This window comes from Pantherophis guttatus, chromosome 10 (genome assembly GCF_059756535.1).
Source record: "Pantherophis guttatus breed Tessera chromosome 10, ASM5975653v1, whole genome shotgun sequence".
Lineage (NCBI taxonomy): Eukaryota > Metazoa > Chordata > Lepidosauria > Squamata > Colubridae > Pantherophis > Pantherophis guttatus.
In genome coordinates, this window is record NC_142072.1 from 16771561 (window position 1) to 16792687 (window position 21127).

Sequence of the window (21127 nt, forward strand, 5' to 3'; positions counted from 1 at the left end):
TAAGCTCACTCAATGCCCCAACCTTTGTCAATGGGCCATCATCTGCAACACAATAGGATCCATCTAGCAACAGAAACTCACCACATGGCAAGACTCAAGCAAGCTTGAGAGACAACCTACAAAGTTAGCTAAGACCCCTAGATCACCTGGCACTTTGACAACCAATCAGGATACATTTCCTATACAGGAACAAGAAACTCAGAGGTGGGGCCCAACAGAGGGCATAAAACTAAGGCACTCCCAGCATCTGGAGCTTCTTTGTTTTCTACTCAGGAGCTCAAGCCGTGTGATCCTGTCCACCATTAAACCATCTTTCCAAGCAGTCTCCATGTTTCCAGTGTCTGATGGACATTTCTTCCAACATAATACATCTCAGTTCAGAGACTGCAGTGCATTTAATATGTTATTCAACTCCCAGCCAGTAAGGGTTGCCGCTGAAGTGGAATAACACTAATCTAAATTCAGTCGCTAAGTGAATACTTCCCCAACTCTGAATTCCACCCTCTGACATTTCTGTAAGGAAAGCCTGATTTATTGAGCGTCACAAAGCTCAGAGGATCTAAAGCTCGAGTTTTCTGTAAGCCAGAAATATGTTTGCAACCAAAAAACCCTTAAGATTAACATTGGTGTCTTTTTTTTTTGTCCTATGGACTTTTCTGTACGTTGGCCTTAAACCTATCTCTATGGCCCGTTTCCGTTCAGTTGGTGACGCCATCAATCCGCGTCGCAAAGCCGGGCCCGCGCGAGTTCACGTGACTTATCCCAGGTGTTTGCAAGATGGCGGACGTAGCTCCGGCTTCTTCCTCCTCGGAGCGCGGCGACCGCTACTGCCTGGTGAGCTGCGTTCCAGCCCAGCTTCGCTCTGCCGATCTCCGCTCCTACTTCAGCCAGTTCATCGAAGCCGGCGGCTTCCTTTGCTTCCATTATCGGCATCGCCCTGAGCGGGAGGAGCAGCTGGGCGGCCCTTCAAGGCCAGGAAGGCGGACCTGCTGCTGCCTGGTGGCGGTGAAGCCCGGGTGGTCTCTCCGCTTGGTTCGCATGTATTCAGGCAAACGGTGGATCGACGCGCAGGGGGAGACGCTGCCTGGGCGGTGCGTCATACGAAGAGTCCGGATTTCCCCAGACAGAGGTATTAAGAAGAGACCGAAGGGTCCTGCGACAGACGTCGCACCAGAAGCGGGTTTCGTGTCACCGTTTCTCCTGCTTTGTGTCTAGAACAGGGACCCACAAACTGCGAGTTTGGGAGATGCACAGTTTAGTTAATAATCCACTTTTCGCAGATTGTCACTGTATTGTTTTCATCGTTTGTGTCAGCTCGGGATTGGTTTTTTGGGAGAGGTGTGTACATTGTCACACTAAAGGGAGATGTGATGACAATATGTAGGAACCACTGGTCTAGAAGAAAGGAGCAGGAAGAGGATTTAAGGATCGGATGAATTGTCTCTCCTTGGTTACATCTGCTATGACATCACATCTTGGGATAGGCTTGTTGTGTATGGTTCCCATCTACTAAGGCAGGGGTCGGCAACCTTAAACACTCAAAGAGCCACAAAGGTCCTAACCAGAAGCCCCCGTTCAATTCTGGAGCTGACCGGAAGTCCAGTTCTCCCACCATAGAGCTTCCTCTTAGCACGGCGTCCTTTTTCCTCTACCTATCCTAACTGAAAGCCCTATCAATTGTGGAGCTGACCAGCAACAGGGAGCCACAGCAGAGGGATGAAAGAGTCACATGCGGCTCCAGAGCCACGGATTGCTGACCTCTGTATTAAGGGATGTCACCTGATGGTACCCAGGAAGAAAGTGTTTCCTGCTCTGGCACCTGCCCTTTTGGGGCATTATTACCTAGAACTTAAATTGGCCTGGTTCTTCTGGCCTTCACAAAGGGCCTGAAAGCTTGACTTTGCTGTCATGGTTGGGGATTTGGCAACGGTGGTGTGGAACCTGCTAAATGACTACATTGTTAGTAAATTGGATTACACCCTTGCAGATTATTTTATGATTTTAATAATGTTAGTGTTTGTAATGGTTTCTGTATGTTTGTTTGGGGAGGGGGATGTCTGTTGTTTTTTTCTGTTAACTTTGTGAGCTGTTCAGAGTCATGTATGTGAGATGGGCAGCTATACAAATTGAACAAATAGAAGTTAAGCACAGTGTGAGACCACTGTGCAAACATAGTAAATACTAGTGCTGTTAAATATGGGCTGAAAAAGCTGGAAGACAATTATCATCTGGTGTTTTTTTGCAGCCCATATCCAGTAGCCCTAAATAATGCAAACTGTTACTGTACTAGCTTGCTTTCTTACTTGTATATTTCTGTGTATATTCACAGAGACCGGCTTATTTTGTTATAAAACCAAAAAGGAGTGCCATACTATATCAAGAGACACTTTCACTCAGGATGATTTTGAACGAGTCCCTGAACTGAATCCTCCCGCTGTAATGCCTTATGGAAATGTGGGAACTCCGTTGCGAGTCTTCTTAGAGCTTATCAGAACTTGCCGAATGCCCAGCCGTGTCATTAAAAAACTGCAGTTACAGTTCCCTAAATCTGGCTCATCTCGCAGGTATGGGAATGTACCCTTTTCGTATGAGGGAACTAATATTATTGTAGAAGAGGAGCGAGTTTACACAGCTACAGGAGAAGAAATAACAGAAGGAGACTACTTGCCAAGTGTAGAGTTAAATCAAGATGGTGATGCAGAAGAGGGAGACCATGAAGATCCAGAAAAGAAGGAAACAGATGACTCCGAACTGGATTGCGTAAGTAGTTTCTTCTAATTGTCAAACACAGAGCTATTATATATGTTATTACCGATATCTAGTTAAAGTTGCTAGCTTATTTCTTTTGGGGGCGGAGGGGGGGAGAACATTATTTATTAACGTGTACAAGCTAGAAAGGCATGTGGTGGCTCAGTGGCTAAGATGCTGAGCTTGTCGATCGAAAGGTCAGCAGTTCAGCGGTTTGAATCCCTAGTGTCGCATAACGGGGTGAGCTCCTGTTACTTGTCCCAGCTTCTGCCAACCTAGCAGTTCGAAAGCATGTAAAAAATGCAAGTAGAAAAATAGGGACCACCTTTGGTGGGAAGGTAACAGCGTTCCGTGCACCTTTGGCGTTGAGTCATGCCGGCCACATGACCACGGAGACGTCTTCTGACAGTGCTGGTTCTTCGGCTTTGAAACAGAGATGAGCACCACCCCCCTAGAGTCGGGAATGACTAGCACATATGTGCGAGGGGAACCTTTACCTTTTTACAATCTAGAAAAGATTCTTGTGAATCTAAAGTCAGAACTGATTAGCCGAAGCAACTAGAGTTGCTTTTCTGGCCTTTGGCCTAAGATTTTTTTAGTTTTTATATTCTCAGGAGTGTCTAAGATAATTTAATGGTATGTATTTGAAGTTGTGTACTGTAATAGAAAGATCCTTTCTTTTCACAAAATACACAGATAAAAATAAAAATAAAAAAACCAAGGGGAATGTTAATTCAGACGGGGGGAGCCAAATTTTAACTGTATTATTCTTCTGTTCCTGATCATCTGACTTGTTGCTACAGGAGGATGATGATAGATGTGAAGAGTGGGAACGGCATGAAGCCTTGCATGAAGATGTCACCAGCCAGGAACGCACAAAGGAACGTTTGTATGAGGAGGAAATTGAGCTAAAGTGGGAGAAAGGAGGCTCCGGGTTAGTCTTCTACACAGATGCACAATATTGGCAAGAAGAGGGAGCAGGTAAATTAACGGAGGTCTTAATTCTGTGTTGCTACTAAAGTCTGGATGCTTTTTTTCCAATGATAGCTTTTGTAAATACTTGGCCCCTTCTCATGAATGAAACATATAGAAATGCTGATGCCTGAGGTATGTAGAAATATCAAAAGTAGGGTTAGTTGCTGGCATGCATTCAAACATCTTCCTTTATTTCACAGTTGAGAGCCTTTTAACAAACTGCATCACTGTTTGGTTTGGTGGCAGCAGTGCCTCAGTAGGAAGTTTGCTTCCTGTTATTCAGGATATTGCTTATTACCACTATGTGCTTAGAGCTCAAAGCGTTGTTAGAGACCCCCACACACCACTTTACGGTCTGTTTCTGTTTCTCCCCTCTTGGAGGAGGTTTCAAAATATTTCTAGCAGGACTACCAGATTCTGTAACAGCTTTGTTCCCTATGGCATCCATCTGGTAAACTCACAAGATTCATTTTTCTTGCCATGTACATGTATACATATGAACTACACTGTGTTGTTTCTCTGTGTCATATAACATATGTGGGTATATGTATAATTTTGTATTTATTTTGTCATGTTTATGTCGTGTACATTGGAGGTGGTGACCCTTTGAGAACTGTTTGCAACAAAATTGCAGTTTAATGTATGCCAATTAGTGTACAAAGTGACAATAAAGTTATTCTAAGTTCTATCTTCCTCTTCCTTGCCCCTTCCCCAAAGATTAGGGTAGAATTAGGGCAATTAGAGCAAAGACTCAATAAATATTATTGGTACAGGGCAAACTCATAGAGGAGAGGATATCCTTTTTATGTTCCCATTTTATAAAAAGCTATGAACGAGACAGGATATAAGATCTGGCTTTGCTTCGATACATGGAGCGTTTATAAAGCACTTGGATATTGTAAAGCAGGGGACGGTAACACAGGAAGAGCGGTGGCAATGAGTTGCATATACTTTCTTCACACAGAATTTTTCTTTTGGCAGATTTTGATGAAGAGACAGCTGACGATTGGGATGTCGACATGAGTATCTACTATGACAAAGGTATTGATCTATGTTGACAGGAATAAATGCAATCTGTATTCCAGTGTAACTGGAAGCTTCCGTTTAGCAAGAATTGTACTTGCTCTACTAGCAGGGTGAGATATTACTGTGTTTCCCTGAAAATAAGACCCTGTCTTAAATTTTTTTGAATCCTGAAATAAGCACTTGGCCTTATTTTCGGGGAGGTCTTATTATTTTGGGGTGCGTGGAGGAAACCAGAGGAAATGGGGACCAGCTGCGCATGCGTTTAAATATTTTTGGGAAGGGCTTATTTTCAGGGAAGAGCTTATTTTAGTGCATGCGCTCAAAAGCCCGATTGGGCTTATTATCAGGGGATGTCTTATTTTAGGGGAAACAGTCATCTTGCCCTGGCATTCTGTCAAACACAATTCAAAATTGAAAATATGAAAGTTACCATATTTTTCGGAGTATAAGATGCACCTTAGCTTTTGGGGAAGAAAATTGGGGGGGGGATTCTGCCTCTGCCTACCAGGTATTCATCTGGCTAGCGTCCTTAGCCTGGTCAGCTTCAGCCCATTAGTTCACTGGTTGTGAGTCGCTTTGCTCGCACGCATCTTGTTGGAGTGGATAAGCAAATGCTGAGCATCTAAAGCTGCCTTTACCTAGACTGATACCTCCTTCACTAACTGTCCAAAGTCTTGGTGGACATTTTCCCCTTGCTTTTCTGCCTGGTCTCATTTCACCAGAAGCATCCAGGCCTTCATATGCCCCATATGTAGACAAAGCCTCCCTCCTCTATATCCTATTGAATTTTCTCTTTTCTTGTGGCAAAAAAATTTATATGGGATTTCCATTCGTTCTAGATGGTGGTGACAAAGATGCTAAAGATTTGGTACAGATGCGGTTTGAACAGAGGCTTCGGGAGGGTTTAGAAGATGGGTCTATCCTGGGTCAACGAATTGGGAATTTTGAAAAATATACCAAGGTAAGAACTGAAGTTGGAATATACTACTTGTTACCAATAAAGGAGAATATTTGTAGTTCAGGGTTGAAATGAAGGGTCCTCAGTGCTCTCTGAGCTTGATTGTTTTCTTACAGACGTTTCACTACCCAAACTATGAAATGAAACTGATGATGTTATGGAACACCTGTAAGAAAACAACCAAGCTCAGAGAGCACTGAGGACCCCTCATACTACTTGTCTGAAATAAAATAGATCAGATATTGAAAAGTCATTTGCTGAGATAATAATTTTGCTGCAGATGTTAATGAAATGTATGAGTATAGCACAAGAGGCAAGGAGAATGACAGCTGTTGTATGATGCTAAAGCCACCCCCAACTGCAGTAGTGGCCAAAATTTTGGAAACCTTTTGGGGAAAGTGTATTTTCCTAAAACTAGCTAATAACACCACTTTTTTTTCAGTAGTACCATAAAATTATACATCAATGGAAAGATAATTTAATCAAGAATGTAATGCAGTAACTTTTATGAAGGATTTGCTATTAGAATAGCAGTTATAGTATAAAGAAGAAAAGTGAAACACAGAAAAAACAAGATATACAAAAATGATCACCATAGGAAAAATGAGATATAATTACCACCATGTCAGTTAATGCTTAGCTGAGTAACCTTTAGCATGAATTACGGCCTTACAATGTCTTCCCATGGAGTGAACCAAGTCTTTTAGTTCTGCAGCTGTTATAATGTGAAACCAAGATTGAATGATTGTTTCTATTAACTGGGTTTTATTGCTGGGTTGCTTCTGACTAACACCTTTCTTTAGTCGGCTCATAGATTTTCAATTGGGTGAAGGTCTGGACTATTCCCAGGCCATTCCAGCAGTGGAATATGACTATCTTGAAACTCCAAAAAAAAAAAAGGGGGGGGAGTTATTAGCCATCAAAAATACACTTTTTCCAAAAGGTTTCCACAATTTTGGCCACTACTGTATATTGAACCAAACTAATGGTTCAACATAGAGCCATTAGTTTGGTGACCATTTGAAGTTACAACAGTAATGAAAAAAAGTGACTTATGACTGATTTTCACACTTACAACCACTGAAGCATCCCCATGGTCACACAATCAGAATTTGGGCACCTGGCACGTATTTATGACAGTTGCACTGTTCCGGGGTCATCTGATTACCATTTGTAGCCTTCCCAAGCTAGTTTCTGACCAGCAAACTCAATGGGAAAAGCCAGATATGCGTAATGACCACATTGTTCACTTAACAACGGCAATGATTTGCTTAACCAGTGTTTCCATAAAATGGAGCAGAATTTACTAAATTGAGCAATGGAAATTTTGGGCTCAATTGTGGTCGTAAGCTGAGAACTGCCTATATGCTTCTGAGGATGAGGACACTGTTTCTTTAATTAAAAAACCTGGTTCCTCACTTTATTCTGGCGTCAGTGCTTTGTTGCTTTAGAACTGATTTTCTTTCTGTGCCAGGGCATTGGCCGAAAAGTGATGGAAAGACAGGGCTGGAGCGAAGGTCTTGGCTTGGGAAGCAGCAGTTCAGGAATGGCTGAAGCCTTGGACAATGAGGGACGGAATCCCCGATGCAAGAGAGGTTTGGGGTAAGTGATACGGGTCTCTTTCAAAGTAAGTGCAGCTAGTGTGATATATGCACTAAGTTGTTCGACGTAGTTCTTTTCTCGTATGTAATCTGCGTGAAGTACGTCGTGTTGGTCTCGTAGTGGTGCAAGCAGGCCGAGTTGCAGTAATGTTTTATTGATCATGGCCATACATTTGTCCTCAGGAATAATCAAAGCCTTGTTGAAAATGTCAGGACCAAACGTAACTTCTAATGTTGGATTTTCCCCCTTACCAGAGGGAGCCCCCTTGTGGAGTACTGTGAAATCATTACCATGGCAACTCCACTGTGCTGCACAGTAGAAGCCATTTTAAGGCAGTACAGTAGAAGCCATTTTAAGGCAGTACAGGCTGTTAACAGAACACGCACCCCAAGAGGTGTTAGGAGTGTCTTACCCCCACAGTATTTTTTTCCAGAGAGTAAGTCATCTGTGTACCAAATTTGGTTGAAATTGCTCGAGACGTTCCAGAGTTATGCTGGAACATAACGTACACACACCTAGCCATTTTTATATAGAGAGATTTTATTGAAAATAATTTCAGTAAATATGAAAACTAATACAAACTAAGATGAATAAAAAGTTGACCTATAAAACCCTGGGTAGCTTGGCATTAAGATATCTTCAGATCCTCCTCCTTCAGCCCCATGAAGGACTGGCCAAGAAGAAAAGCCTCCAAGGAGAGACGCCTCACTACGGTAAAGTGAAGGAAGTTGAAGATGAAGATGCTGTTTCTCCATTATGATCCCAACAATGTGAAATAATTCATAATATTAGATTGGCCAGCACACTGCAGGCTTTCTGGAAGTTTGTTAATCTCAAAACTATATTCTATAGGACTTTTGATGGATGACTGTCCCTTTGGTTGTGATTGTTGTCCGTGTGATTCAGATACCATAGTTTGGTATGTGCTGTTAGGATGAAAGTCTTTATACTGTGAATGTCTTATTATTGGCTTTTTTTGTGTGTGTGGATGTTTTAACTGTTGGCACCAAAGATGCTTTAATATTTGAAATGGCTATTTCCATGGACCTTTTAATCATTCTTGTAGTGGTTGTAAATTGAGTTTGTATGAGTTTTTCTTCTCTCCCAAATATGCCTAATTGAAACTTACAAGTATCCTTGTCTCTTCACATCAATTACTGAAAATATTCACACACTAAACATACTGTATATGCATACTACCCTGTTTTCCCCAAAATAAGATATCCCCTAATTATAAGCCCAATCGAGTTTTTGAGCATATGGCAATAAGGCCAAGTGCTTATACAAGACAAGGTCTTATTTTCGGGGAAACACAGTAATAAGCAAAAGCGTTTCTGCCAGATTTCAGAACAGCAGCCCTATAAAATATTTGCGAGGCTCACAAAAGAATTGCATCAGTTGTATTCCTTTTTATTTGCTAGATTTGGGATTTTTTCCCCCTCTAATATACTTTTTATATTGTACAGAGCTGAAAGCAGAATATCTCTGCTTTGTCGCTGAAGACCGACTCATTCTCTGCTCTTCTTTAGGTATCATGGTGAGAAACTCCCGACTTTCACCAAACCCAAGAATCCACGTAGGGACGGCTACGGCCTCATTTCTACCATTTACGATGACCCTCATCCTGTGGACTCAGAAGATCAGCTTCTTCGGCGTCAGCTGCCAATCAGTATGAAGTACCGGCAAGAGGTGTCTTTTGTCCATGCCAGGCACGGCATTCAGAAGAATTCCAGTTCTACATGAAGGATTGGCTAGGAAGGAAGGACTTTCAGATTCTGTCAGCTTTTTCAATGGTCAATTTTTTAATATACAATTTCTATTATTACTGTCTATTATTAAACAAAACATGTATTATAGCAAAGCCAGAGCAGGTTTTAATTATTTATATTAAAAGAAAAATTACCTGGTTCTGCTTCTTGGTACTTTACTATAAAATTAATTGAAGGGTAATTGTTGATCCCACCTCTGCATGTCTACAGTTCACATAACTCTAACCTGTAATCAGTCTATATGAAATCTTCATTTTCATCCTTGATTTAAGGTGTGTCCTGCATACGCCTTTTTTTTTTGCAGTGAAGGGTATTTGGCCGAGCGTATGGTGTAATTAAAGAGCAATGGTTATATTCTGACTAAAAGAGGAGTAAACTTGACCAACAAGATTGAACTCTAGCAATTATATATTAACAGCAATGTTTATTTGGTTAATGACCAGCAAAATTTTAAAAGATACAACACAGAAGTAAAATCAAAAGGATATAGGTTGTTTCTATGTTTTTACTTAGCAATGCTACTCTTACATTCTGTCTCTCTAGCCCAGGGGTGGACAATTAATTTTTCCAAGAGGCCACATGAGAAACTGGGGCTGTTGTCAAGGGCCAAACCAGTAGGGCTTTGAAGGTGCATAGGCATGTACCCATGCATATACATAAATTGGAAAAAAAATTGCCTTCAAAATAAAAGCAATACAATTTTTCTTTTATTGGCCAAGTGTGATTGGACACACAAGGAATTTGACTTTGGTGCATATGCTCTCAGTGTACATAAAAGAAAAGATAGGTTCATCAAGAGTCATAAGGTAAACACTTAATGATAGTCGTAGGGTACAATTAAGTGTTGTACCTTCTTGATGAACGTATCTTTTATGTCCACTGAGAACATATGCACCAAGACAAATTCCTTGTGTGTCCAATCACACTTGGCCAATAAATAATAATAATAATAATAATAATAATAATAATAATAATAATAATAATAATAATAAAAAATAAATAAATAATATTGGGTACATGGCGTACACTTATTTACATTTGATTTTTAATTTTTGATTGATGTCCCATGGGCAGGGCAGGGCAGGGACAGTCAAAGGACCTGACTGCTTTACAGTTAATGACATAACATTAAAGCATAGAAAACCAGCAACCTAACCACAAAACAAAACTGATAGGAAATGATTACTATAATTGCAATATAATAATTGTTTAGCCCAGTGTTTTTCAACTTGGGTGACTTTAAAATGAGTGGACATCAACTCCCAGAATTCTCCAACCAACTGATCTGCCCATCTTTAAAGTCGCCAAGGTTGAGAAACACTGTTTTAAACCATTATTGCTGTGGCAAACTACCAACACACTTCTTCCTTTTGTGACTTGCTGCAGTAGCTTCAACTTGTCATTCCTTCGTTTTTATTACCGTGTTCCTTCTTGTCTGGTCGTTGCTATTCCCTTGGCCCACCCCTAGAGGGCGCTTAGCGAACAAAAAAAAAACACGACGGTCTTCATTCCTTGGCCACATCTCAGCACATCCCATCCTGCAGGGGGCGCCGGCCGGCCTTTCGCTTATACAGTTATACAATAACTCAGAGGTCTTCAAATTTGGCTGCTTTAAGACTTGTGGACTTCAACTCCCAGAATTCTTCAGCCAGCATAGTCCACAAATCTTAAAGCAGCCAAGTTTGAAGACCTCTGAAATAACTACATCACGCCTTCCGGTTTCCTGCCTGGTTAGACGCCACTTACCATCGAGGTAGCCCGAGATAGAGCGGCGGCAGCAAGCCAATGGCAGCTTTTGCGGTTGTACTGTAGAAGAAAGAAAGTGCAGACAAGCCCTCTTTCATGCCTGGAGGAGATCGTCTGCCTGCGTAATGAGTGAAAGCGGCCGGTAGAAGGAACCAGGAGGGGAATCCCAGGTGAATCCTTTATGGGGCTTTAGGATACGCGGATCCCAAGCGGTCGCCAGGCGGATCTGCTGACGGAGGAGGACTGGGACCGGGAGGGCTTTTGCACCGTCCGCCTCCAATCTGCATGGCGTGGCGTTTCCCCCGGTTGCAGCGAGTCCCGCTTTTCTTCTTCTAAGCCCGGCGCGGCGCATTGAGCCGAAGGGTGATTTAGAAGCGGTTTCTTTTTTTATTATTATTTATTTATCAAACACGTATAAGAGTCTTGGTGGCGCAGCTGACTAAAGCACTGTTAAAGTAACACCAGCTGCCTGCAATTACTGCAAGTTCAAATCTCACCAGGCTCAAGGTTGACTCAGCCTTCCATCCTTTCGAAGGTAGGTAAAATGAGGACCCGGTTTGTGGGGGCAATAAGCTAACTTTGTATAAAAAAGAACACTGCTTGGGGGGCCCCGAAAGCCCTACTAAGCAGGTATATACAAAAGTATGAAGGCTATTGCTTAACGCATTGTAAGCCGCCCTGAGTCTCCGGAGAAGGGCGGCATATAAATCAAACCAAATAAATAAATAAATAAATAAATATAAGATTATAGATATAAATATAAACATAATTATGAATACAGGATAAGGATACGAATAAATGGGGACATTAGGACAGGGACGGTTAGGCACACTGGTGCGTTTATGCACCCACATATTCTTCAAATTAATATTCAACCTATTATATTCTTCCTCTGCAAAAAGCGGGCCGAAGCTCTTGCCCTTCCCGGCTCTCTCCAATCCACTCTTTTTTTTTATTTTTTTGCAAAAGGTTTCGTAATGTGGGAATGTAATATGAGTTTATTCAGGGGTGAAATCCAGCAGGTTCTGGCAGGTTCTGGAGAACCGGTAGCGGAAATTTTGAGCAGTTCGGAGAACCGGCAAATACCACTTCTGGCTGGCCCCAGAGTGGGGTGGGAATAGAGATTTTGCAATATCCTTCCCCCAGGAGTGGGGCGGGAATGGGGATTTTGCAGTATCCTTCCCCTGCCATGCCATGCCCACCAAGCCACGCCCACAGAACTGGTAGTAAAAAAATTTGGATTTCACCACTGAGTTTATCATACAAGCGTGTTTGTTATGCATGCTGTGAATTGTTTTTATTTCATGTGGATAGCAACGGGTCTAAACAGCATGGGCTCATCCCTGCCTAACTGGTCTTATTCTTTTTGGTGTCTTGTTTTTTAGGAGAAAGAAACCTTTTGCAGCATGTCAAAAAATGACAAGCAGCCATCGCTAGCCTTCGGGCAGGTAGTGATTGGGCCTCCCGGTTCCGGGAAAACCACCTATTGTCATGGCATGCAGGAATTCCTCTCTGCAATTGGGCGCAAGGTAGCTGTGGTGAATCTGGACCCAGCCAATGAAGGGATTCCATTCCAGTGTGCTGTGGATATCTCTGAACTGATCACCTTGGCTGATGTGATGGAGAATTTGAAACTTGGCCCCAACGGTGGCTTAATTTACTGCATGGAGTACCTAGAGGCAAATTTTGACTGGCTACAGGAGAAACTGGACCAACTGAAAGGACATTATTTCTTATTTGATTGCCCCGGACAAGTGGAGCTCTGCACCCATCATAGTTCTTTGAGAAACATCTTCGCTCAACTTGCTAAGTGGAATTTCAGGGTATGTTTGGTCCAGAACAGGGGTCTCCAAGCCTGGCAACTTTAAGCCTGGTGGACTTCAAGTTGCCAAGGTTGGAGACCCCTGGTCCAGAGGAAGCGAGAGCATTCCTGAAGGCCAAACCTCAACCTCAGTCTGTCCCAATTCACAGCGACTGTATGTGAGAACAGCTGCCTTTTCAAACTAGTTCCCAGTGACAAAACCATGAAGCTGTTGTAAAATATGGTGCATTTTATGTGTTTGTAATGTTTGGTAAGAGGGACGTGGTGGCTCAGTGGCTAAGATGCTGAGCTTGTTGATTGAAAGGTCAGCAGTTAGAATCCCTAGTATCGCGTATGAGCTCCCGTTCCTTGTCCCAGCTTCTGCCAACCTAGCAGTTCGAAAGCACGTAAAAAATGCAAGTAGAAAAAATAGGGACCACCTTTGGTGGGAAGGTAACAGCGTTCCGTGCGCCTTTGGCATTTAGTCATGCCGGCCACATGACCATGGAGACATCTTCGGACAGCGCTGGCTCTTCGGCTTTGAAACGGAGATGAGCATCGCCCCCTAGAGTCGGGAACGACTAGCACATATGTGTGAGGGGAACCTTTACCTTTTAATGTTTGATGGAAATTGCCTGAGCTTGAAAAGAAGATGTATTCAATTAGAGAGCTGATCTGGACTTTAAAAATCCAGACAACCACTAGATGGCAGCAAAAAGAAAGAGAAACCTGAAGGTCGATTTGCTAGCCTGTATTTAACTGTCGGTCTCTATTGTCCATCGATGATGCTATTGATATGTCTAATTTAATGTGTTAATTTGTGTTATCACCAGAGTCCAGGAGGCTTTCAGGTTCTACACTTCAGTTTCAATTCGAAAATCTTCCTTATACTTTATTTTCACTTCACATGAAATACTACTAGAAACTTACATCTCTTTTAGTAGGAGGTGTAATGTAGAGTTTGTACTCTCTAATTATTGCTAAACCATGGTGTGAACAGTATAAAAGGAGTGCTTTTAATTCAGGGTCATCTGAAAGACTACAACTTTCTATTCCCATTCCTGACAAAGAGTCCCGTTTATTGTATAGGTGACTTGTCTGCATATATTAAACCAGGGTTTCTCAACTTTAGCAACTTTTAACACGTATGGACCTCAACTCCCAGAATTCCTCAGACAACATGCTAATTTCTCTGTCCTTTTGTTTGTTCTTTGTAGTTGGCTGCTGTTCATCTGGTAGATTCTCATTACTGCACAGATCCTGGCAAATTCATCTCTGTTCTCTGCACTTCCCTCGCCACAATGCTGCATGTGGAGTTGCCCCACGTCAACATCCTCTCCAAAATGGACCTCATTGAGCAGTATGGGAAGTTAGGTGAGAACAGGCAATCCTTAGAGCAAGGGTCTCCAATCTTGGCAACTTTAAGACTTGTGGACTTCAACTCCCACAATTCCTCAGCCAATCTTAAAGTTGCCAAGATTGGAGACCCGTGCCTTAGAGAACTGTGGGACTGATTAAAGTAACTACTAAGGGCCTATTACACATCGGATCAGGTGTATGTAATCCACTTGGGTCAGCTGAGGGTAGCCATAGTTCATTTATAGTTGAGTGGTTGCCGGAGAAGTTGATCCAAGATCTTGTCAGTCAGACAACCGCTTAGATGAGGGGTCAGCAATCTGCGGCTCTGGAGCCACATGCGGCTCTTTGGGCCCTCTGCTGTGGCTCCGTTGGGCAAACCCACCACTGGCTGGCCCCGCCCCTCGCCCTCCCCTCACAGTCCCTCCTCGCCTGGCCTGAGAAGGTAAGGGCGATAGCGGGGGATGGAGAAGCATCCAGGGCAGAGACATAGAGAGATACAGAGAGAGGGGGAGAGAGAGGGAGGGAGGGAGGGAGGGGACAGAGAGATGTTAAAAGGGTTTTGTGGTTCCCAGTGTTTTTTAACATCTGGTTCTCTGCCCTAATGACTGGCTGGGTAGGAGTGGCTAGGGGGGGTGTCATGTGACTGGTGGAAGTGAGTGACATCGAGTTTGCCACGCCCACCCAGGTTTTTTTGGCTCCTGGTGTTTTCTGTGGGAAATGGGTCCAAATGGCTCTTTGAGTGCTTAAGGTTGCAGACCCCTGGCCTAGATAAATTACTACTCAGACTGGAGTAGTACAAATAAGTCAAGCCTTTATAGCAGAAATATACTTGTTTTGAAAGCAGGGCTAACTATTCTCAAAGGCTGCCTGGACAAGGCCCTGCAATTTTTTTGGCAAGGTTTTTCAGCAGTGCTTTGCCATTGTCTCCTTCCTGGGGCTAAAAGAAAATCGATTGGCCCAAAATCACCCAATTGGCTTTATACCCAAGTCAGGAACTAGCCATAACCACTACACCAAACTGTCTCTTCCTCTTTTAATTGCAACAATTCAGTCACTGGAGCGTTTTGCATTCCAGAAAAAAAGACCCTGCTAAGAAATATTCCAGATTAGCTTGTTCCTTATTCTTTGAATTTACTGAAGCTTTCCTTCCCCCTTTCACTTGCCTTACAGCATTTAATCTAGATTATTACACAGAAGTTCTTGATCTGTCCTACTTGGTGGATCATTTGGCCTTAGATCCATTCTTCAAGAACTACCAGCGCCTGAACAAGAAGCTGGTGGGGGTGATTGAAGACTACAGTTTGGTCTCTTTTGTTCCTCTCAATGTCCAGGTAAGCAAATCAAGGAGCGGAATAGATGAAGCTTTGGTAGTGCCCATCAATTTCCTTCCACCATTTTTACCTACACTTGAGCTGCAAATTACTATGCTTGAGACAAGTGTGGCATGCGCCTGTTAGTGCAGGGGGAATGAAATTAAGAGGTAAAACAATATACAAATGCAGGCAACGAATTCTGAAACTGACCAGTTGCCAGGACAGTACTTCACAACTGGTCAAAACACAGTTGAAAAGGTCTGTGCCCAGTGGGTGTGCATCTGACTAAATGCTGTTATGGAACAGAATAGGGACACGGTGGCTCAATGGCTAAGATGCTAAGCTTGTCAATCAAAAGGTTGGCAGTTCAGCGGTTCGAATCCCTAGTGTCGCGAAATGGGGTGAGCTCCCGTTACTTGTCCCAGCTTCTGCCAACCTAGCAGTTCGAAAGCACGTAAAAAATGCAAGTAGAAAAATTGGGCCCACCTTTGGTGGGAAGGTAACAGCGTTCCGTGCGCCTTTGAGGTTGAGTCATGCCGGCCACATGACCACAGAGATGTCTTCGAACAGCGCTGGCGCTTCGGCTTTGAAATGGAGATGAGCACCGCCCCCTAGAGTTGGGAACGACTAGCACATATGTGCGGGGGGAACCTTTACCTTTACCTATGGAACAGAATGTTTAAGAAATGGAGAATAGTTTGAAGTTAATAGAATGATAATATAAACTGGCTGATGATTTGTTTATTCTAGCATTTGATAACTGTAATCTCATGGCAATGTGATTGCGTATATGGACACTCTTTTGCAATCTGTTCTTCCTAAAGAAAACTTTCAGATTTGAAAGTAAGATTGCTCAGAGGATTCATTTTATTAAAAAAAAAAAAAAGTTAATCTGTTGCTGAGACTTGCCTGCCAAGTAATCAGGCCAGTGAGTAACAGGATGAAATACGGCAGAGCAATCAATTTGGGCGTGACATGTTTCTAATGGTTCCATGTTTCAGGACAAGGAAAGTATGCGGTGCGTGATGCAGGCAGTGGACAAAGCGAATGGTTACTGTTTTGGGGACTCTGAACACAGAAACCTCAACGTCTTGATGTCTGCAGCGATGGGAGCTGATTTTCAATTTACATCGTATCCTTTCTCCTTGCTCTCCTTCCTCTTTGGTACTTCTGTGCTTTAGGAAATGCAGAGGTTTGGGAAATCTGCTTATTGTGATGATGTCATTTATAGAGCATTTTAGACCAGTGGTCGCAATGGGAGGATTATTTTGTGTGCTGCACGCCTGGCCCTTTTGCTCCATGGAATAAATGATTCCTTTTTATCCCATCCGCCATTTTGGATAGTGCAAGTAGTCCTCGATTTACGAGCACAATTGAGGCCAAAGTTTATGTTGCTAAGTGAGACATTGGTTAAGTGAATTTTGCCCTGTTTTTATGACCTTTCTTGGCCCAGTTGTTAAGAGAATCACTGCAGTTGTTAAGTTAGTAACACGGTTGTTAGGCGAATCTGGCTTCCCCGTTGACTCTGCTTGTCACAAGGTCACAAAAAGATGATCATGCAACCCCAGGACACTGTGCAGCCGTCCATAAATAGGACTCAATTGCCAAGGTCACGTGAACCTGGAGATGCTGCAATGGTCATAAGTGTGAAAAATGGTCATAAATCACTTTTTTTCAGTACCGCTGTAACTTTGAACGGTCATGAAATAAAAGGTTGTAAATTGAGAACTACCTGTATGTTTCTCCTGCAGTCAACAGAAGCAGATGGACCAGCTCGGCTTTCTTTAATGCTTTTGGGCTTCCTTTCTCCTTAACTCTCACTCATCAGGACCCTGGCAGTCCAGGAGAAGTATGTGCAGCCACAGGAGAAAACGTTGGAGGAGGAAACTTCAGACATTGAACATGCCAGTTACAGCAGTCAGTGAAGAAGAATAGATCGGCCTGCCCAAAATGGTCTCTCAGGAAGAGCAGCAGAGGGGGAGGGGGTTGCTTCTGCTCCCTCTGAGGTATTCCTGGGCTTGGTGCAGGAATGAACAGGCCACCATCACTGCGTTCCTTCTAATCGTGATGTAATGAGGAGCCAGATGTTTCTGTTAAGAAACTTGTACAGCTGATGACCAAAGAGCAGTTGACAAGGTGATACGATCTGGCACCTGTTAGTTGCCAGAGATGACTATTCAGTGCTAGCAAAGTTGTGGCCTAATGTGTCTCCTTCAGAGCGTTATCCTGCTTTATTTCGCTGAGAAGCTTTTGATAATTCTCTCTGCTACCATTCCACAATTTGGGTGCCTTCCGAATGTTTTTGGGGGGAGGGCCTCTTGCCAATGATATGCCTTGGCCATCATCTCAAAGGGCCTTGTCGGGAAAGGCTGCTCTGTCTTGTCACAGATCACGTTCTTTGTGATCTGTTTGGTGGTGTGATCTGCTTCTGGCCACTTTGAATTGTGATACTGAGGAAAAGCATGGAATCTGAATAATAATAATAATAACAACAACAACAGCTTTATTGTCATTGTACATGTATACACAGTATACACATACAACGAAATTCACTTAACACCCAAAGACCAGGTCCAACACACATAACAATCCCCAAACACACCCCCACTCACCACAAATTCCCCACCCCTAAACCACCCAAACATCCACACAACAGACCAAGTAATACTGTCCAACCGCTCACTGACAGTGGCCCCTTAGTTCATTGTTGAGTGCAGTTATAGCTCTGGGATAAAAACTATTCAGAAAAAGTGTGGTCCAAATTTTAATTGTTCTGTATCTTCTGCCAGAAGGCAACAGTCCAGAAAGATTGTAAGCAGGATGGGAAGAGTCTTTGTTGAGAAGAATATTGTTGAGAAGGGTATCTGCCAAAGATTTTGGATTTTGGAGAGAGGAATGCTAAATAAATAAGTTTTTGAACTTTCTTTTTCCAACTTTGGTGCATTTGTAGGATACTTTATACAGACAGACAAGCTTGGAGCAGGGTGGCATTCCCTCTCTGCAGTATATGGGGCAGAAGAGAAAAACAGTATTTGCAGATGTTTTAAGACTTCAGTGTAAAACACCCAGACTGAATCAGGCCAAAAACATCGAATACCCATGGTTATTGCCATGTTTTCCACGTTGGTGGAAACTTGGAAGTCAACAGCTACTGGCAAAGTCAAGGCATTAACTTTTCAAGATAGTGCCACACCAATAGTGAGTTGAAGTCAACACATCAAAGTGTCCAAGTTCAAAAAACATTCATTTAAAAAGTCCACATTGGTATGTAACCTCTTCCTACACGTGTAGTAGAATGTGAAGTGTTCACTCTGCTGGATTGGTATAATTTGTTTAAAACCTAAATTGCTGCCATTGTTAGACCCACTGATTTTATGCACAGATGTGAAGAAGCATTTCTTTAATCCATCTCAGATTTTTCACTGCTGCTGAACATCCCTAGATTCTCATTTTGCAAGAAAAAGAAAATACCGTAATTTGAATTACTTTCTTCCCATGAAGCATAGTTTGTGTAGCACCATGTCCCTCCTTGCCATTTATTTCTAAATAAAATAGCTCTAAAACATTTGTAATTTTTCTTGGTAGGGTACTTAAGTCCTACAGTATGTCATTCTTTAAAGGTTAACAAGTGTTACTAAAGCACAAACTGGGTAATTATTACACACATTTACTTATATGAAGTGCCATCTAAGGAGACAGGTATGCTAACAGATACAGAGAGGAGAATTACAAATATCAAGCTCAAATAGAGTTATAAAAGAAAGAATGTAATAGAAACACCGTGCTTTTAAATAATGAAACACGCATTCTATCATTGCAGTGAAGCAGCTTACAGGATAGAACTGCATGTAATTTATACCAAATTGACAGAAGGAAGAAACACCTTCTGGTGTTATGTCTTGTTTGTGCAACTATAGCTTATGAAAATTGGTGCTCTTGGCATTTTATCATGAAAGGGAATTTAAATTGCTTTGATTCTAATCTGTAATTCTGCAGATATTTTTATGGTTGTTTTTTTAAAAGATCCAAACCTCATCGAGTACTTTAATAGAATTCTTCCCTCCTTGCTTCATTATCTCTTTTGAAAGATGTTCAAAGGAGGGAAGGTAGGTAGTGAAAGTGTCTAGAATCCCAGCCCTTGAGGTAGTAGGAATCTACTACAGCACTGACTGAGGGCCCCAACACCAGTTCAAAGTTATGGATCTGTAGTCCATGTCACTGGCCCATCAGGAAGATGCACCATTTGGAAGATGAAGGGATAATCACTAGGAAGAAATCTGTTTGGCTGGCAAGAAATAGCAAAACACTTCAGGAAGGATAGAAATGGTGAGGAGATATACACTGCTCAAAAAAATAAAGGGAACACAAGCAGAAGACATCCAAAATCTGAATGAATGAAATAGCCTTATTAAATACTTTGTTCGTTACATACAGTAGTTTTGTGTTCCCTTTAGTTGTTTGAGCAGTATATAAACTACTGTATGTAAAGAACAAAGTATTTAATAAGGCTGTTTCATTCATTCAGATCTCAGATGTCTTCTGCTTGTGTTCCCTTTATTTTTTTGAGCAGTATATTTACCAGCTCAGCAATGCAAGGTGGATTTTATGACAAATATCTTTTTGTATATGCTCATGAGCGAAGGAAGATGCTCCATAAGGATAACTGATCCCCCCCCTCCTAGAATTTACCTGCACACAGTGCAGTTCTCCACCCTGAAAGGTATGGTGATCAAGCAGGAAAACAAATATGAAATCAAATAAATCTATGATGAAATGCAATAAACTTACAGGCGATCATGACCGAGTTACATCTACATTTACAGGATGGCTCTCCTCTGGTGAGAATATTGCTCCTGCAGGCATCCATCAAAACAGCAAGAATATTCTAGCACATTCAGCAACCTTTCTCAGTCTGGTTATGCCCAGGCTTTGATGCCTAGAATCTAGACATTGAGTGTACTAGGTTGGGAAGACTGGAAAATAGCTGATATATGCGGAAAAAGAAAGTTTTGTGTTTCACTGGGAAGAAGTGTGGGATGAATGTTACTGAATGCAAAGAAATAGATGAAATTACAGTATGTTCTTTCGACCAGTGTTCTTGCTTTGTGTTGCTAAGGAACGTGGCTGTGATCCACTAAAATACTTGCTTTGCATTCTGGCTCGAACAGCTTCGCTTTCTGAGGCTGTGTGCTTTGTGTCCGCTATGCTTCTGGGGGATCTCTCAGATCTGTACCAGGAATCTGGGTCTTAAGATGATGGCTAAAATGGGCCACCAGGCAAAGAGAAGGTAGACCTGATCGTTTTTTTTCCAGTTGCCGCCATGAGGTGCTGCTGATACATCAGCAGGGCAACTAAAAACCGTTCTTCTGCACTATATTTCCCCATTAAGAACTATTCCATCAGAGCCACAAGGGGTTGCTCTTAATGCAAGAAATAGGCAAGATGTTAACTGAGTGTATCTTCTTTGATGGTGGAAAAAGATGGCCTTAAGCTTGTTCCCACAGTCTCAGTGTTATTGCGAGTTATCCTGAATAGGGATGGAGGGGGAGAGAGAGAGGGAGAGAGAGAAAGAAAGAGGGAGGGAGGGATGGAAACAGAGGGGGAGGGGAAGAGACAGAAAGGGAGGAAGATAGAGGGAGGGGAGGGAGAAAAAGGGAGAGGGAGACAGAAAGAGAGATACACAGGGGGAGAGACAAAGAGGGAGGGAGGGAGCCGGGGAGGGAGACAAAAAGAGAGAGAGAGAAAGAGGGAGAGAGGGAGGGAAACAGAGGGGGAGGGGAAGAGACAGAAAGGGAGGGAGATGGAGGGGAGGGAGAAAAAGGGAGAGGGA

The 21127-nt window shown here is 42.6% G+C and overlaps 2 protein-coding genes across 5 annotated transcripts; both read left to right on the forward strand.

Moving 5' to 3' along the window:
- The first annotated feature begins 744 nt into the window (after nt 1-744).
- GPATCH3 (G-patch domain containing 3) lies at nt 745-9216 on the forward strand. The gene is made up of 7 exons (XM_034413579.2): nt 745-1129; nt 2330-2760; nt 3552-3729; nt 4705-4764; nt 5589-5710; nt 7182-7309; nt 8839-9216. The coding sequence occupies exons 1-7, from the start codon at nt 778-780 to the stop codon at nt 9050-9052; spliced, it is 1485 nt and encodes a 494-aa protein (XP_034269470.1). The 5' UTR covers nt 745-777; the 3' UTR covers nt 9053-9216.
- Nucleotides 9217-10682: 1466 nt separating this feature from the next.
- GPN2 (GPN-loop GTPase 2) lies at nt 10683-18862 on the forward strand. Of its 4 annotated transcripts, none has more exons than XM_034413576.3 (6): nt 10683-10994; nt 12210-12647; nt 13843-13999; nt 15155-15315; nt 16299-16429; nt 17126-18862. In XM_034413576.3, the coding sequence occupies exons 2-6, from the start codon at nt 12231-12233 to the stop codon at nt 17220-17222; spliced, it is 963 nt and encodes a 320-aa protein (XP_034269467.2). In that variant the 5' UTR covers nt 10683-10994; nt 12210-12230; the 3' UTR covers nt 17223-18862. The 4 variants fall into 4 exon arrangements, with proteins under 4 accessions (XP_034269467.2, XP_060547458.2, XP_087733077.1 ...); XM_060691475.2 differs by having other exon boundaries at nt 10725-11359; XM_087876951.1 differs by having other exon boundaries at nt 10823-10994; nt 12210-12353.
- The last annotated feature ends 2265 nt before the right edge of the window (nt 18863-21127 follow it).

What these genes read in the sequence shown, in the direction of transcription:
- GPATCH3 (XM_034413579.2), top strand. Translation starts at nt 778, where the DNA reads ATGGCGGACGTAGCTCCGGCTTCTTCCTCCTCGGAGCGCGGCGACCGC. An exon ending in TTGGCAAGAAGAGGGAGCAG is followed by an intron (nt 3,730 to 4,704) that starts GTAAATTAACGG and finishes TTCTTTTGGCAG; the next exon opens with ATTTTGATGAAGAGACAGCT. An exon ending in GAGTATCTACTATGACAAAG is followed by an intron (nt 4,765 to 5,588) that starts GTATTGATCTAT and finishes CATTCGTTCTAG; the next exon opens with ATGGTGGTGACAAAGATGCT.
- GPN2 (XM_034413576.3), top strand. Translation starts at nt 12,231, where the DNA reads ATGTCAAAAAATGACAAGCAGCCATCGCTAGCCTTCGGGCAGGTAGTG. An exon ending in TTGCTAAGTGGAATTTCAGG is followed by an intron (nt 12,648 to 13,842) that starts GTATGTTTGGTC and finishes TGTTCTTTGTAG; the next exon opens with TTGGCTGCTGTTCATCTGGT. An exon ending in TGAGCAGTATGGGAAGTTAG is followed by an intron (nt 14,000 to 15,154) that starts GTGAGAACAGGC and finishes CTTGCCTTACAG; the next exon opens with CATTTAATCTAGATTATTAC.